The sequence below is a fragment of the Larimichthys crocea genome, chromosome III (genome assembly GCF_000972845.2).
Source record: "Larimichthys crocea isolate SSNF chromosome III, L_crocea_2.0, whole genome shotgun sequence".
Taxonomy (NCBI): domain Eukaryota; kingdom Metazoa; phylum Chordata; class Actinopteri; family Sciaenidae; genus Larimichthys; species Larimichthys crocea.
Genome location: NC_040013.1, coordinates 26,397,200 through 26,411,732, shown reverse-complemented (window position 1 = coordinate 26,411,732; position 14,533 = coordinate 26,397,200). Strand labels below are relative to the sequence as shown.

Genomic DNA, 14,533 nt, shown 5'->3' with positions numbered 1-14,533 from the left:
AATGCTTTGATTCACACAAACACATAGAAATAAGAGTACAGCCTATTCCATCTAGAGATACTTTTTTCTGTGTTTTACACAGCAAGGCTGCACAGTTGTTGTTTTTCCACTAGGTGGCACAGCGGAATCAAACTTGCAGTGTGTGTGAGCTTGAATACATTACATGTGAAACAAAGGGTTGAGAAAGACAAAAGAAAAAGTTGTTCCACTTTTCATTCGTCGAGGATTAAATATACTGACTTTTTCCAGTATAGTGAGTCCTCTGGTGTACAAATGGAATATAGATATTTTGTGAGTATATTATCATGCAAATGTATCTGTGGATACTGATTTCATATTGGAGGACCATCGGTTTGCATTTCAAAGGCAGTGAAATGAGTGCAGTGTCAGTTGTACCTCATTTGATCAGAATATGTGAAGCTGGGGAGTTTAAGGAGGTAACTCATCTTAAAACTGCTGATTCCAATAATATGACTGAATAATGATCGAATTAAATAAATCAGCGGAAAATCAACTAAATAGTATTGTAATGTGCATTTGGCAGTTTTATCGTTTTACTTACAGATGTCTGTTTTTGTATTGCACAATGTACAATTTCGTATTTAGGACTTCTTACCGTTAAGTACTGTTAGTTCATAGTGTTACACTAATTCTCGTGTGCTTGTTTGTCCTCATAGTACTACTTAAAGTGTATACTTTCAGAGACAATGATGATACTTGTCTTTAAAAACTCTAAATACAAGCTAGCAGCAGAGTTCTTCCACCTTTGGTGATTCATATCATCTGGCATTGTGTCTTGAAATTGAGCAACATTAAGTGGAACAAAGGACATACTTGATTATCAGAAAAGTCTAATAAAACCACAACACAATAAACATGTGAGACACGTTCAAAAGATTAACAGTTTTAATAAAATCCATGTCAAACATCAAAATACTGAAATGGCAAAAAAAAAAGAAAAAAAATCTACTTTTGTTTGTTTCTTTTTTTTCCTTTTCTTTTTTTTATTTTTGTACAAATCACAGTGGTTCAAAAATATTACAAATTTTTTTAGTTTCAAAACTTTTTTTTTTTTTTTTTTGCAACAGCAGCAAAACATTCTGATTGTTGTATATTTTCTTGAAAGCCCTTAATGGTGAGTGTGGTGTGCTCTTTCTTTCGCCTTTCTATTTTAATACACACAATAACATGAGCAGTAAATGTTAATGTTAAGAGACATACGAGTCCATGGAAACAAAAGTGCATGACAATACTATACAGGATATACGATCCACTTAAAAATTACAGTTTAGACCAGGGGTTAATCACACGATGTCTGTCTATATAAACACTCCCTCTCCCGGGTCTCTCTGTGCATACAGTCCTATGCTTAGTAAATACATACAGTGTGCTGAGCAGTTATAAGGTGATTAATTCCAGCCAGGTCTCATATAAAATTCACAACACTGTATTGTAGTTTGGATAACAACTATCTCCAATAAAGCATACTGTATATATAGTTGTCACAGCTAATATCTGCCTTTAATCCAACCAGTAGTTCACAGATGCTGTTCCCCAACCTAGAATATACTGACTTTATGCACGATTGCAACATAGTAAATTGCAGCTAAATAGTGGAAGTAATAGAGCATACTGTTGAATTTGAGTAAGAGATCATTAGAAAGTGAAAAAAGTAATACGATATTTAAATTCTGATCAAGAAAACTGGTAAATATAAAGTCTTACAAAAAAGTTGTAATAGGCTACATAATAGAAAGTGCAGGCACCTGAAAGAGTGCGAAAACATTTTAAAACTGCTGGTTTGCTGGGTTTCTTGGTCATATCATCATTACGTGTTGCGTAGCTTTAGCATAGTTGATATCACACACTTGTAAAGCTCCTTAATTATAATTGGAAGCTATCATTATGACCCCCAATAGCCAGTAACTATGCTGAGATTACTGTACATTAAAGAAAGCTGCCTACTTTTCTTTCTGTGCTCACATGTGTGTATTTCTTGGCTTTAATCTACTTTATTGTGAGCCCAGAAGTCTAACAGGTGCATCGTGTGCACGTCAGCCTGTACTGAGCCAAAAGAGCGAGATTTCACTGAAGGCACAGGAGAGGAGACACCAAAGACTACCAAAAACAAGGTGTTCTCTCAATCACTAGGCCTCACAGTTAAAAAAAAAAAAAAAAGGAGGATCAGGCCTGCTAGGAAGCAAGAAAACCTCCGACCCAAAAACAAATGTGGAGAATGTGACAGTAAAAAGGATGAGCCAGAACAAGACAATCGAAATGAGTGTAACTTTGGCCTGCAGGGGTCAGTGTGGAGCAAATATTGAAGGCTGAATAAAGCTAACAAGGTTTAAAAATTCTGCATCTCAATCTTTCCTTCTCTATATATCAGAGTTTCTCAACCTTATCTGACCCCGTTCCCACAATTCTTAATTTCCTCCCCAATAATTAGAGTCCAAATATCCAAATGCAAAATTATAATGATTATGACATTTCAAACGTACAGTATTTAATTGATTTTATATTATTTTAATTTATTCGAAATTTCCCGCAACCCTATATGTGTACCAAGTGACACCAGATAGGGTCGCGACCCCAAGGTTAAAAAACTCTGATGCAAGCTTATGCCAATCTCCAAAAACATGCATCATGCTTTATCCAATTCCTCTGTCATTACATGCAGGCTAGACTCAAACATTGCACTTGGCTTTTAGCCATTTAGAACATTCTTAAAATATGTGCATCAGAATACTCGTTTTCAGTTAAAATTTAGCTTTTTTATGTTTATCGGTTTTATGCCATCTACCTACTACGAACAGCATAAAAGGGAAAGCTGTAGCACTGCACAGCAGCAACAGATCCTCTGCATTAGTTTTCCAAACGAATGTCCCAGCATCTTATTTAAAGTTGTATGTTTAGTGATGCTACCTTAAGCCGACTGTGCTGAGCTAATTTAGTAAAAACTGAGTTGTGCATAAAGCCACATAGCAAGAAAGAGAGCTACTGTGTGGGTTCAGTGCCAGCTAGACCTTAAACAAGAAGCTGGACAAGTCAGGGGAAATTTGAAAGACTTAAGGGGAAATATCGTGCTACAATCATCATGTTCAAAAAACAATCTTACATAATGAACTATTCATGCTAAGCACAGAAAGGTATAGTTCGAGACAAATAAAGAAGAAAGTGCATTCCAACGCCAAGTGTCATTATGATGACAAAGTTAGGCCACCATGCAAATTAACCACATTCCAAAAGTGGTTGCACCCTCACAGCACACAGGCCAGCTAGTGCTCATTCAAAAAGCTTACACTACAGGAATCAACCTGTTAGTCGTTTTTTAAACCCACCTCTTCAAATCACCTGCTCAGTGAAGATTTCAAACCACGACGCGAGTTCTTCACCATCTAAACTACACAGCTAGAAAACATACTACTACGCTATAAGAAGAGTTTAATTCAACACCATTTGTCTGCATAAAACAAGCAGTATACCTAAAGAGTTTCCACAGGCTAAAAAAAAATCCCCTCCAGTAAGGATAAAGGCTGAGAGTGCATAAAGCAACACCACAATCTTTTTTTACAAGTGTAACATTATGGTGGTCAGTGTCTACTGTATCCATCAGGTCAATCACTGCAGAATCTGTCTGCAGGTTTTCAACTAAGGTGTTGCAAAAATCCCAAACTAGTTTTTTACTTTTGTCCAACTATAAGGCACATGGACCAAGAGAAGAGGCTTAATGGGTCATACCAAACATTAATAAGACAAATCTAATAGCCATTCCTTCTATGGGGAGCTAAAAAGAGGCCATAGAAGTCCATCAAAAAACAGCCAACCAACTGTCTCCTCTTTAGGTCTCATCTTTAAATTCCCAAAACCCTGCAGTGGGATGAGCTGAAATATCCGTGGAGAGATTCTAAAATATGTAGGCTGCATGTAATACTGACTGAGACTTGTTCACTTTTACTCCACTTTCACTCTTTTTCAGAGAGGAATCAGCTCAATTCTCACTTGGGTCTCGTGAGATTCTATCTAGACTTCTATTTCGGTGCCTGACAATGACTTTAACACGCCTCCCATGGACAACGGCAGAACGCACCACATGTTTCACACAATCTATCTATCTCCTACAGTTGCCTGGGCAAAGCTGAGGGGCGCAAAAAAAACCCACAAATAGAACGACGTGCTAATAGAAACTCATCACCACAAAGTCTCGTTTTCACATTCAGTCCTAAAGCCCAAAGAAATTAGCACCCTTAACAAGAAAATCTAATTTGCTCTCATACGCAGATAATATCAAGCCGTTTGAGACGCTCACGACTGCAATCTTAAGTATTATTATTTTCCTGGTTAAAAAGGAAGCAAAACATCCCTATGTTAGTGAATACAAAAGCAGCAAAAGACATTACATTGTAACCACTGTATGTAAAAATCAGAAATCTACACATTCTAAAAGCAGTGACCTATTATGACGTCTTACAAACTATCAGCATATGCAGAAGAAAAAATGAGTTTGAAAAAAAAAAAAAAAGCTCATGTGTCAAATTTGAATACCATTATTACATTTCTGCACGTTCATCACAGGTAAACACTAAACAGCTAGACAGACACTTAGAACGTGAACATATAATCGCGTGTGTGTCTGTGTGTTCATGTGGACACTGTCTTGTTGTGTCTGAAGCACCATTTTCGATTCCAGCAAGAGGAATGGAAGGCAATGTCCAGCAGTGACACTTTTTCTCCTGACACCACAGACTGAAAACACCACTGCGAGGAGGGATTTGATTATTCTCTGAAGTCATTTTCTTCTCCATTCCCTCTTGCCACTAAAGGAAGCAGGGACCCAGGGATGGAGTGAGGAAGAAAGAGATAAATAATATATATATATAAAAAAGAAAAAAAAAATCACAGCTTTGGTATTCAAAATTAGGTGAAAATCAATAGTCAGGTTTTAAATGCACTGATAATACTGTGAATGTGCTTTAGCTTTCTTTCTAACACTTTGCAATAATTGAAGTTATACTGATGACAGGCATAAAAAAACTCCTGTTAGTTAGTGTGAGGGTTAGTGCCAGGGTCCTGAGCAGTGCTGCCCCTAATGGTGTAGGGCTGTAAAGGCAGGCTGGCTGAGCTTCAACGCAACCTAGTGGTCATGGACGTTACAAGTGGATTAGTATAATACTGTGTCCATCAGTCCTCCATGGCAGAGGTATCAAGTAAGGCTAGCCCTATTTACCCCCGTCATTGCTATAGAGTGGTCACTTTGAATGTCTCTGAAGTGCAGTTTGGTGAATCCAACTCATTTTGCTTTTTGTTTTTTGCACATGCAGTGTGCAGGAGGAGGGAGGTACAGGGGGAGATGATGGGACCACATCAGGCTAATAGCTATGATCAAGCCTCCTTACTGGAGCATCCTAACTTGCCAATGGTTTTAAGGTTGCCCTTACACTCAAACCTGGGGATAAGACTCCCATCTCTGCGGTTCCAATGGCAATCAAGGTCCTCAACACTTCCTGGGAGTAGTGTACGCCGTTAACCCTGATAAGAGTGTCCTAGAAGGCGCAAAAATAATAATATCAAAATAATTACATTGTAAGTGTCAGTTCCTGGGAATCCAGTGCTGGTTTTAGAGGGATGGATCTTTCGCACGGGTCTGTGTGTGCAAGCTAACAGTCTGCGTAGAAGTGAAGGCAGAGGTAAGCTCCACGAGAGGAGCCGTGGTGGTCAATGTGTAATAGTCATTAAGGTCAATGTGAAGGATGGAGACTGAGAGAGATAGAGAGCCCTTGCTCCCAGTCCAATCACTCAAAGGCTGGGGACACTGTTGAGTGCTGGTGGAGGAACAGAGCTCATGTGGAGGGGGACAAGGGGCTGCACTGCAATGCCGCAGGCCCTTATACATCAGGACGTCTGGGAAGCACTCAAGTCGGAAGCATCACTCAATCATCAATCGCAAACATACACCCACACATCCGCACACAGGTCTACAAGCATTCCAAAATGCACTCATGAAGTCACCCACAATTATAAAGAGGCACATACATTCCCCCAAACATGCTGACGTTCAGGCATAGTAGCACTGAGAGTCATTTCTTGACTGATAGAGGGTTCAAAGCCGACCTCCTCTATAAGCGGAACAGGGGGGTTAGTTATCCTGGGTGGGATGACCCAGGCAAGGACGAAGAAGTCAGTGGAGGAAACCCTTTTAGGAGACGTGGGGAGAAGAGGACGGGTGTCTCCAGAAACACCAGCCCCGTTTGGTGTGTTGCTTGCGCAAGATCTCCTCCTCACGTTCGCGCTCCTTCTGAGAGCGCAGATAGCGGTCCTCCTCCTTTAGGAACCACACGGGAGGCCAGCGCTGCTTCTCAAAGTGCCTCTGGTTTTCTGCAGAGAGGAAGACAAAGATATGTACAGAAAAGATCACAACCTGCTATTTATGAAGAATTGTATAAAATGTATTGACACAAAAGATGATGATTGATGTTGCTCTTCATCTACCTGATGCAAGACATCATTTTAATTTGTTTTACCAAAATAAAACATGATAGACTAATGTTTTTCTCCTACTATTATTTTATTTTTAGCTTTCCACTCCTACCAAATGTTTGCTGTGAACACAGCATGCTATAATTGTTCAAACTAGCAGAGCAAAGCAACATTTGTACTAAGGGGGAAAGCAGCATGTGCGAAAAGAAGCTTGGGAGATGATCAGGGCCAAGAGAGACGAGGTGCCTGTACCTGGAGACATGGCCTTCATGTCTTTGGGAAACTTGCGGCAGATGCTGTTATAATTAGTGCAGATGTGATGGAGACACCAAGCTGATAGTTGCTTAGCATTGTGGAACTGAAAAAAAGAAAAAAAAAACAAAGTGAGAAGATAATTAAAGCTGTGAAATAATAGGTGAGATAAATGTTGAAAGTTGAGATAAGAGACAAAATTTGAGTAGATTAAAATGAATCAATGATGAATTACTATTATATCATATCACAAAATACAACTTAGAAATAATCACAAATAAATATTCATTTCATTTCAATTCATTGTTATTTCAAGGACAGAGACAATTTTGCAAGGACAGACCTGTGCAAGCTCAAGATAAGCCAACACCTGTCCATCAATGTCACCCCCTTTCACTGCCAACTGGAGAAGCTCATCCACAGCATGCTGTTCTGAAGATGCACAAAACATAATCATGTCAATATTTACTGTCTAAATGCACCACTGGCATGGGCCTGCATTTTTATCTCCCAGTCATAAATACTTCTGAAGTCAGACCTCTCTGCATCTACAAGCTTTTACTGAGTAAAATGATGAAAGGCGGCTTGTGTACAGATTAAACAGTATTCTGCCACATATATTTCAGTACAAGACATTCGAGTAAAGAGGTAGTTCTCTATGCAACATTTCTACCTGTGAGGGCAACAAGGCGTGGCAAACAGAGACGGTTGGCCAGAACAATTAGTTCCATGGGCTCCAGACCAGGACAGGGCGTCAGCAGGCCGCAGTACAGGAACTCCAGCACCCCACGCATACAGGCTGTACTGGTGTTAGGAATAGGTACCTGGAAAATGACCAGATCAAGTCAGTGGAGTCAGAAAACAGACTGAATTTTCATTAAAAATTTGTAATGTTTTGAAAATGCTCATGAGTATCTACACACTCTTGTGTTAAGATGCAGAATAATATGTTGGCAAATTAGTTTGTGGTACATAAAGTGTAATGGCTGGAGGAGGATGAACAGCGATATCAATGAAAGCAGTGCGGTGGATATTTTGGAGGTAAAGGGCAGACACAGTCACATTCCCCTTGATCTAGGCTCAGATGAAAGCACTGTTTGTGGGCTAGTGATGTGAGAAATATGGCTAGTGCTAAAGAACCCTGTTATGCTGAGCACAGTGAGACGTAAGCCCAGCCTCAATGTGCATTAAAGCCACTATCAAATCCAGGCCCTCAGGCAGAGATCAGTATCCAAAGAGATAGACAGTGTATTAGATTATGCACATTATTCTTGTGTAACGAGACAGAATGCTCTGTAAACATATGAGCCACTACAGACATGCACAGTTAAATGTGTTTAACATTTGGCTGAGTGTTTTACTATGGGGCAAAAGTTCAACTTTACTGACACACATAAGTACCCCATAAAAAACAGTCACCTGCAGTGACCTCTAGGTGTCGCCATACCACCAATTAGATCTTAGCTACACCAAAGGCATTTGATTATGCTGCTTCCACTTTGGGTTGTTAAATAAACAAATGCATACAAATGAGCAAGACCTTTTAATTGGCCTAATTACTGTTGTTGGACAGACCAACAGTATTTCAGTGGCAGGTAATGCAATCTAAGCCCAGGAAGGATGGAAAGAAGGTAAATGATGATGAGAGTGATGGCCTGACCCCTGCAGGAGTGTACCCACTGAGGCGCTCTTCAACCTCCTCTCCCATAACCAATTAGGAGAATGTCAGCTTGGTGCGACCTCTCGTTATGACTAAAATGTCACAACACCAAGACTCTAGAGCTTAAAGCTCCAGCTGGGGCCAGGAAGCATTAATGAGTGGACACATTCAGTGTGACAGGACTGACAGGTGTTCCTTTGCCCCCTCGGTCTGCCGTCCTAGAGGTTAATTAGAAGTTTAGTGCAAGTTTATTTTGTTTGCAAACCCATAAAGCTTAGGGTCAGAGTGAAAACAATGCGATGAGTAAAGGGTGGTAATGAGATTTCTATCCCAGAAGGACCTCAAGGAAACTCCAAATACCGTGTGGGTTATGAAAAAGTCACATAGTCCCCACCATAAATAAGATCCAAAGTTTAAGAGAAAGAGTAAGGACACTGAGGTTCATCTACAGTGCAAAAAGTTGGTCTATTGCAGAGAAGAGCTCCTGTTAAATATGCAGTGAGACAGGCTCTCACATTTGACAAGCTCGGCTTGCATAGAACATAATTCAGGGGTGCACCGTAACTATAACTGATGATCAACACTACAAACAATAATAATAATGACACTGATAAATCGGTTTGAAACAGATACCCTAATATAAAACTAGAATAGTCATGTTATCACACCACAGCATGAACACTAAAATGAGCATAAAATGTCTAAAAATACTGAGAAGGAAGTGTGACATGAGCATGAAAATAGCACTCGCTAATCACATGCTACTCTCACAGTTATAGTTACAGGTTCTGCTATGCAGTTTTAGACAAACCCAAACCCAAGAGATCAGTTGAAATATAAAAATATGATGGTATAGTCTGTTCGGGGTTCATATAAAAATATATATAAATATATAAACATCGCTTTTAGAAGTTTATTTTGAACAGATATGGGAATATTACCCCAAATCCCTGATTCGACAGGGTAAGACAGAGTAAGATCTGTCTTCACTGTAATTGACTTGGTTTTTCAAATTTCAAATAAAAATTTTATTTGTATAGCCCAAAGTCACAAAGTACATTTGCCTCAGAGGGCTTTACAATCTATAGTAAGGAAAAACTTGCCCACAAAAAAACCTTTAACAGGGAAAAAAAGGTGGAAGAAACCTCAGGAAGAGGCACAGAGGAGGGATCCCTCTCCCAGGACAAATCAACACAAACATACTGTACAATTACAATGACTGATAAAATGACAATAAATTACAATGAATGATAAAATGATAAAATTTTTGTGGCTCGAACACATAGCCTTCAAATAAGTGTAGAACCACTACAGTATATCATCAAGATATGATTCCCCTGGAGGCTCCTGAAGCACAATATTTAATTATCACACAGATTTACCAGATCACCCCCTGTCATTGTTAGATTTTCATTTTTCTTTGTAAATCCCCAACATCAACATGTCTTAATACTTTCTCCAGTATTGATTCGCCTTTAGAGTAAACTGAATATAGACCTGTGTCAAGGTTGTGTAATTGGGTTAATGTGTCTTGCTCTAAAAGCTCTGCTTCTGTTGAAAGGACGATGTTAAGTGTTTTAACAAAGCATTTCTGCTCCCTTCTGCTGACACTGCTTTCAAATGAGCATTTATCCATGATAATGTCTGCTTCAAAGTGAATTCAGAAAGCAAATCCGTACATTAACAACACTGGCTGCCCAAGGACGAGAAACGCCAGCAGTCAATCCAGTAACTGCAGATTCCGGTTAACGTCCAAAATCAAATTCTCTATTAAGCACTGTAACTCTTTAGCCAAAGAAATCAGGTACATTTATATGCAAACATAAATACACTCATAAACATAAATGCTGACAGCTTCATTGTGCAGTCAGTCTTTGAGTCTTTGTCTCCGGGGCACCTGCCTTCTATGCTGTGCCAGCTTCATGCCATAAACAATAGTGCCACAATAGTCACTAACATGAGCCATTTAGAGTAACCATAGACACCGGCAGCCCACCAGCAGCAAACACTGTGCCCCCTCAGTGATGCTGATGTCCTGTTTTCACCACCATCCACAATAGCTGCAGAGGCTTTTTTCACACCCACTCTCATGGTGTGTTCTGGAATAAAATCCAGGCTATCCAAGTGGAAACAGACGAAACAAAATGGTTTTATTTCCCAAGTCTACCTGTGTTTTCCTCTGACCCGCCTTCTGTAACTTTGCACTTATACCTGAAGTCAGTATACAACATTTTTATTCCTTCCTCTGTCTCTTTCTATTTGATTCTTTCCAATCCTTCCAAAGGCCTGGATATACGTAACCTAACCCCCCTGACCTTGAAAGTAACCATACCCCAGGGGATCTAGTTCTGCAACACAGTCCGGGGAGTGTCGACTTAAAGACTGCCAAAGACGTGAACTTCCTCTCTGGTTAGGTCAGGTCCGGTGCACAGGCAATGCCCCTGGAGGAGCACCAAGCAACCAGAAGCTGAGCCTCAGGAGAGGGCACACCCGCGGTAACCAGACCCACCACATGGGGAATGCTGACCTCGAAAGAGTGACTCCTCTGAGCTTGTGATGAGGTAGTGAAACATCCTCATTTCACTACCGCAGGCTGTGTGTTTGCAGAGCCACATCCTCAAGGATTCTGAGCAGCAACTCTTCACGTACAGGATGCACACAGGTTGCACAATGTCATGAAGTTAACTAATCTCCAAAGTAATAAACCTTATCAAAGTAACCCATTTACCTTCACCTCATATGTTGATTCTTTTATCAGACTGCTGTTGTTTACACACAAGCGTGTGATTAAGTGAAATGTTAAATTTCGATGGATTCTGGACGCGAGAACTTAATCTTATCCAATCTAATCTCTCCTCAAGTGTTAAAGGTAACTCCATCCTAAAGCTCGTCCCATTATCTCTGAACTTACCTCTTCAGTGTAACTTTCCATGAAAGAGCCACGAAACATGGCAGCCATCCAGCTGCAGCTGGAGATGAGCAGGGGCTTGTGGGCCGGAAGGCAGCCATCGTCCAGGCGGAACACCACATCTAAAACCGGGGTGGGAAAAGAGCATTCATCTCGTGGAGTGCCACAGAATCCCAAGCTACAGAGGGGGAAAGACAGACAAGGCAGACATCCAGACATACACACAGGCAGACAGAAGGCCAGACAGACACACACAGAGACATAGACACAGGTAGACAGACAGAGAGATAAATTGACAGAAGGACAGAACAGCTTCTGACACAGAGTAAGGGAAGGAGAGCAGACGCAGGGTAGTAGATCATGTGGTAAATCCTGGACTCTGGACTAGAGCTTTGGTAGAGAAAGTGTTGAAAACAGCAAATATGTGTAATAGTGTTGTAATGGGCTGAAAGCTAAAGATTTAATCTACCGTGAATTCAATCCTTGAATAATAAAAAGGATAAGGCATCTGTTTATACAATTGAGCCGATAGCTTCATTTATCAAAAGAATGTTTTATAAGCATTTTAAAGAAAGATTCGCATTGTTCAAATCATAAAGACAACAGGGAAAGTATAGAAAGAAAGTGAATGTGACACAGACTTTGTTCGGAGACAGCACATGTCAGGCACTGGCTGCAAATGTTGTGGCAACATGCATACATAACAGCTTAGGGGACAGACAACACAAGACACAGGAAGCACACAAGAGCGAACACAAGACAACCAAGCAGACTGAAACGCGCCATCAAGTCACTTGATGGCTTTAAAAAGGGACTTCAGAAAACAGATAAACCAGAAACATACAAAATGCATTTCATATCAAATACTGAATGGCAGATAGATGATCAAATGTACACACGGGGTACATTTGAAAAGACTGAAAGAGAATGCTGGAAATTAGCAAAAGTCTTTCTCATACTTTCTCCTCGTCAACTTTTCATAATCCTCTACTCCTCCCACTCTCACATACACCCACACACACACATGCACACACTTGCAGACAAACACCTACTGATGCATACATGGAAAACACATCTACAATGAGACCAGTGCTACTGAAAGTACTGAATGGCTTTGAATGGTTGGCACAGTGGTTTACCAGCAAAGGTCCCTTTACTGAGACACTCCTTGATGCGATTGGCTCTGCGGACATGGAAGGCCTTGGTGATCTCCTGGTTCATGAAGCTCTCTCTGTTGAGAACATTGGCCACCATCATCCTCAAGTCAAACACCTCCAGTAGCTCTGCGATGGTAGCCACCTGCATCAGATCCCCTCTGGCCTCATCCAGACTGCCTGTGTACAGGTACTGAAGCACCGCCTGCAACCAGATCAAATCGAGAGGTCAAACATACACTATGAAAACACCAAAGAGCTCTGTTCAAATGACACTAAGATTGTAGCCTGCAGTAATAATACAGAATATTTCCATCACCTTGAATGGTTCTTCCTGTATAAGTGCATCCATGGCTACAACAGTCATGAGTCGTGGTCGTCCAGTCATGGGATCATCAACGTGCTCCAGGCACACGCTCAGAAACCCCCTTCCCCATCCTGAAAGTGCTCGACCAGTGCCTAGTGCACCCAGGGTGTACAGAGCTCGAGATGGAAGTGCGTTATCACTCTGGGAAGTCCTCAAAGAGCCTTGTTGGAGTAGCTGGGGTCGATTCAGGCCCCGCACCCCTCCATCAACCCCGTCTTTATCAATGTCCAGGCTCTTAGTGCGCCCAGCTTGCTCCTTGGCTCCTCTCCTGCTTTGCTCATCTTCCTCTCCACTCTCCAAGTTTTCCTTGTTCTCCTGTTCATCCCCCTTTGGTCCCATACATGATCCACCAAGATCAAGGGTGAAGAGGTCATAGAACTTTGAGCAGGAAGTAGCCAGATAGATTTTGTGTGCTAAGACGCGAGTGGCACCACCCTGCAGAAGGAAAAGCACATCTGCACATAGTGGATGACAGAAAAGGGAATCAGGGCCCTCGCCGTCTGCGGGAGGGGGGTCTGGGATGCCCACAATGGGGCGAGGCGGGCGAGGGGGCAGGAATGGCGCCTGGAGAAGGGGCCTCTGGACCTTTTTCAGGTGGGACTTCCAGAACTGCAGGTGACGACGAGAGATGAGAGCGGCCCGGATGGCATTGTCAAAAACATCTTTGACTCCAAATTGGGCAACAATGCTGGTCTCATAGTAGGGAATCCCAAGTTCCTTTGCCACCTCATGGCCTCTCTCTGGGGGAAGGATATCTGTAGGTTTGATTGGTCTGTGGGACATAACGCAGTAATGATGAGAGACACTGAAGTAAAAAAGAAAGCTTAATATCTCAACAATATTAGAAATTTACCCAAGACTGTAATGTCATCATCTCATACTCATTTTAACAGCATTTACAGCAACATCAATCAGTGACAAGAAATGCTTGTTGTGTCTTATTTGCAGTGATTCAGTTACTGCTACATTACCAATCATTTATCAGTTAAAGCATGTTCTATCTGTATTTGTCTGTTAATGCCTGATGAGGTTGGCAGGCTCACTTGGCTAAGGGTCGTCTTGCACGGTTAACTGCATCCAGGTCAGCATAGCGCAGATCCAGCTGGCAGCCAACTAGAATGATGGGTGTCCGGGGACAAAAGTGCTTGATCTCCGGGAACCACATGGTGCGTACATGGCGCAGGGAATTGGGATTAGCCAGAGAGAAGCAAAGCACCACTACGTCAGACCTGAGGGGAAAGAAGGGAAAGAAAAAAAGTCTTCATTTTATGTATTTACAACATTACAAAAGAGATCATAGATAAGATTGGGCAAATATGGCAGAGGAGAGCTGATTTGCTGTGTCACGAGCAAGGAATGTCAGCAGAGAGAAGACATGCAGTCTGTGAAGGAGTGACGGGGACAGGGAAGAGAGAAGGGGGTCAGTACTGAGTCACTGAACAACTTGTCAGTTTATATTAAAACGTGTGATATGTGTATGGGAGAACCTTGTTCAACAGCTGCAAGGCATTGTGGGAGCATGGACAAGCGCCATCGAGAAAGCTGGGATGGTGTGGGTGTGTCTGTGTGTGTGTGTGTGTGTGAGTCTGGGCTGGTGATCTGTGTGGCCCATCTCTTTCTCTCTTACGTAAATCTCCATAAGCCCTCCAAGGCTACATGGACCACAAAGAGAAGGCTAAGAATAGCTCACACACACACACACACACACACACACA

The 14,533-nt window shown here is 41.5% G+C and overlaps 1 protein-coding gene across 4 annotated transcripts in view; it reads right to left on the bottom strand.

Moving 5' to 3' along the window:
* Positions 1–892: 892 nt before the first annotated feature.
* rhobtb4 (Rho related BTB domain containing 4) overlaps positions 893–14,533 on the bottom strand; it is a 39,422-nt gene continuing 25,781 nt past the window's right edge. For 3 of the 4 annotated variants that reach the window (XM_027275775.1, XM_027275767.1, XM_027275762.1), the window contains 8 exons: positions 13,862–14,047; positions 12,771–13,590; positions 12,437–12,656; positions 11,301–11,419; positions 7,403–7,553; positions 7,073–7,161; positions 6,730–6,835; positions 6,197–6,375 (listed from right to left, as the gene is read on the bottom strand). In XM_027275775.1, the coding sequence (XP_027131576.1) occupies positions 6,197–6,375; positions 6,730–6,835; positions 7,073–7,161; positions 7,403–7,553; positions 11,301–11,419; positions 12,437–12,656; positions 12,771–13,590; positions 13,862–14,047 (1,870 nt within the window). Of the gene's footprint in view, positions 6,376–6,729; positions 6,836–7,072; positions 7,162–7,402; positions 7,554–11,300; positions 11,420–12,436; positions 12,657–12,770; positions 13,591–13,861; positions 14,048–14,533 lie in introns of all 4 variants that reach the window. The other variant, XM_027275757.1, reaches the window with a different exon arrangement.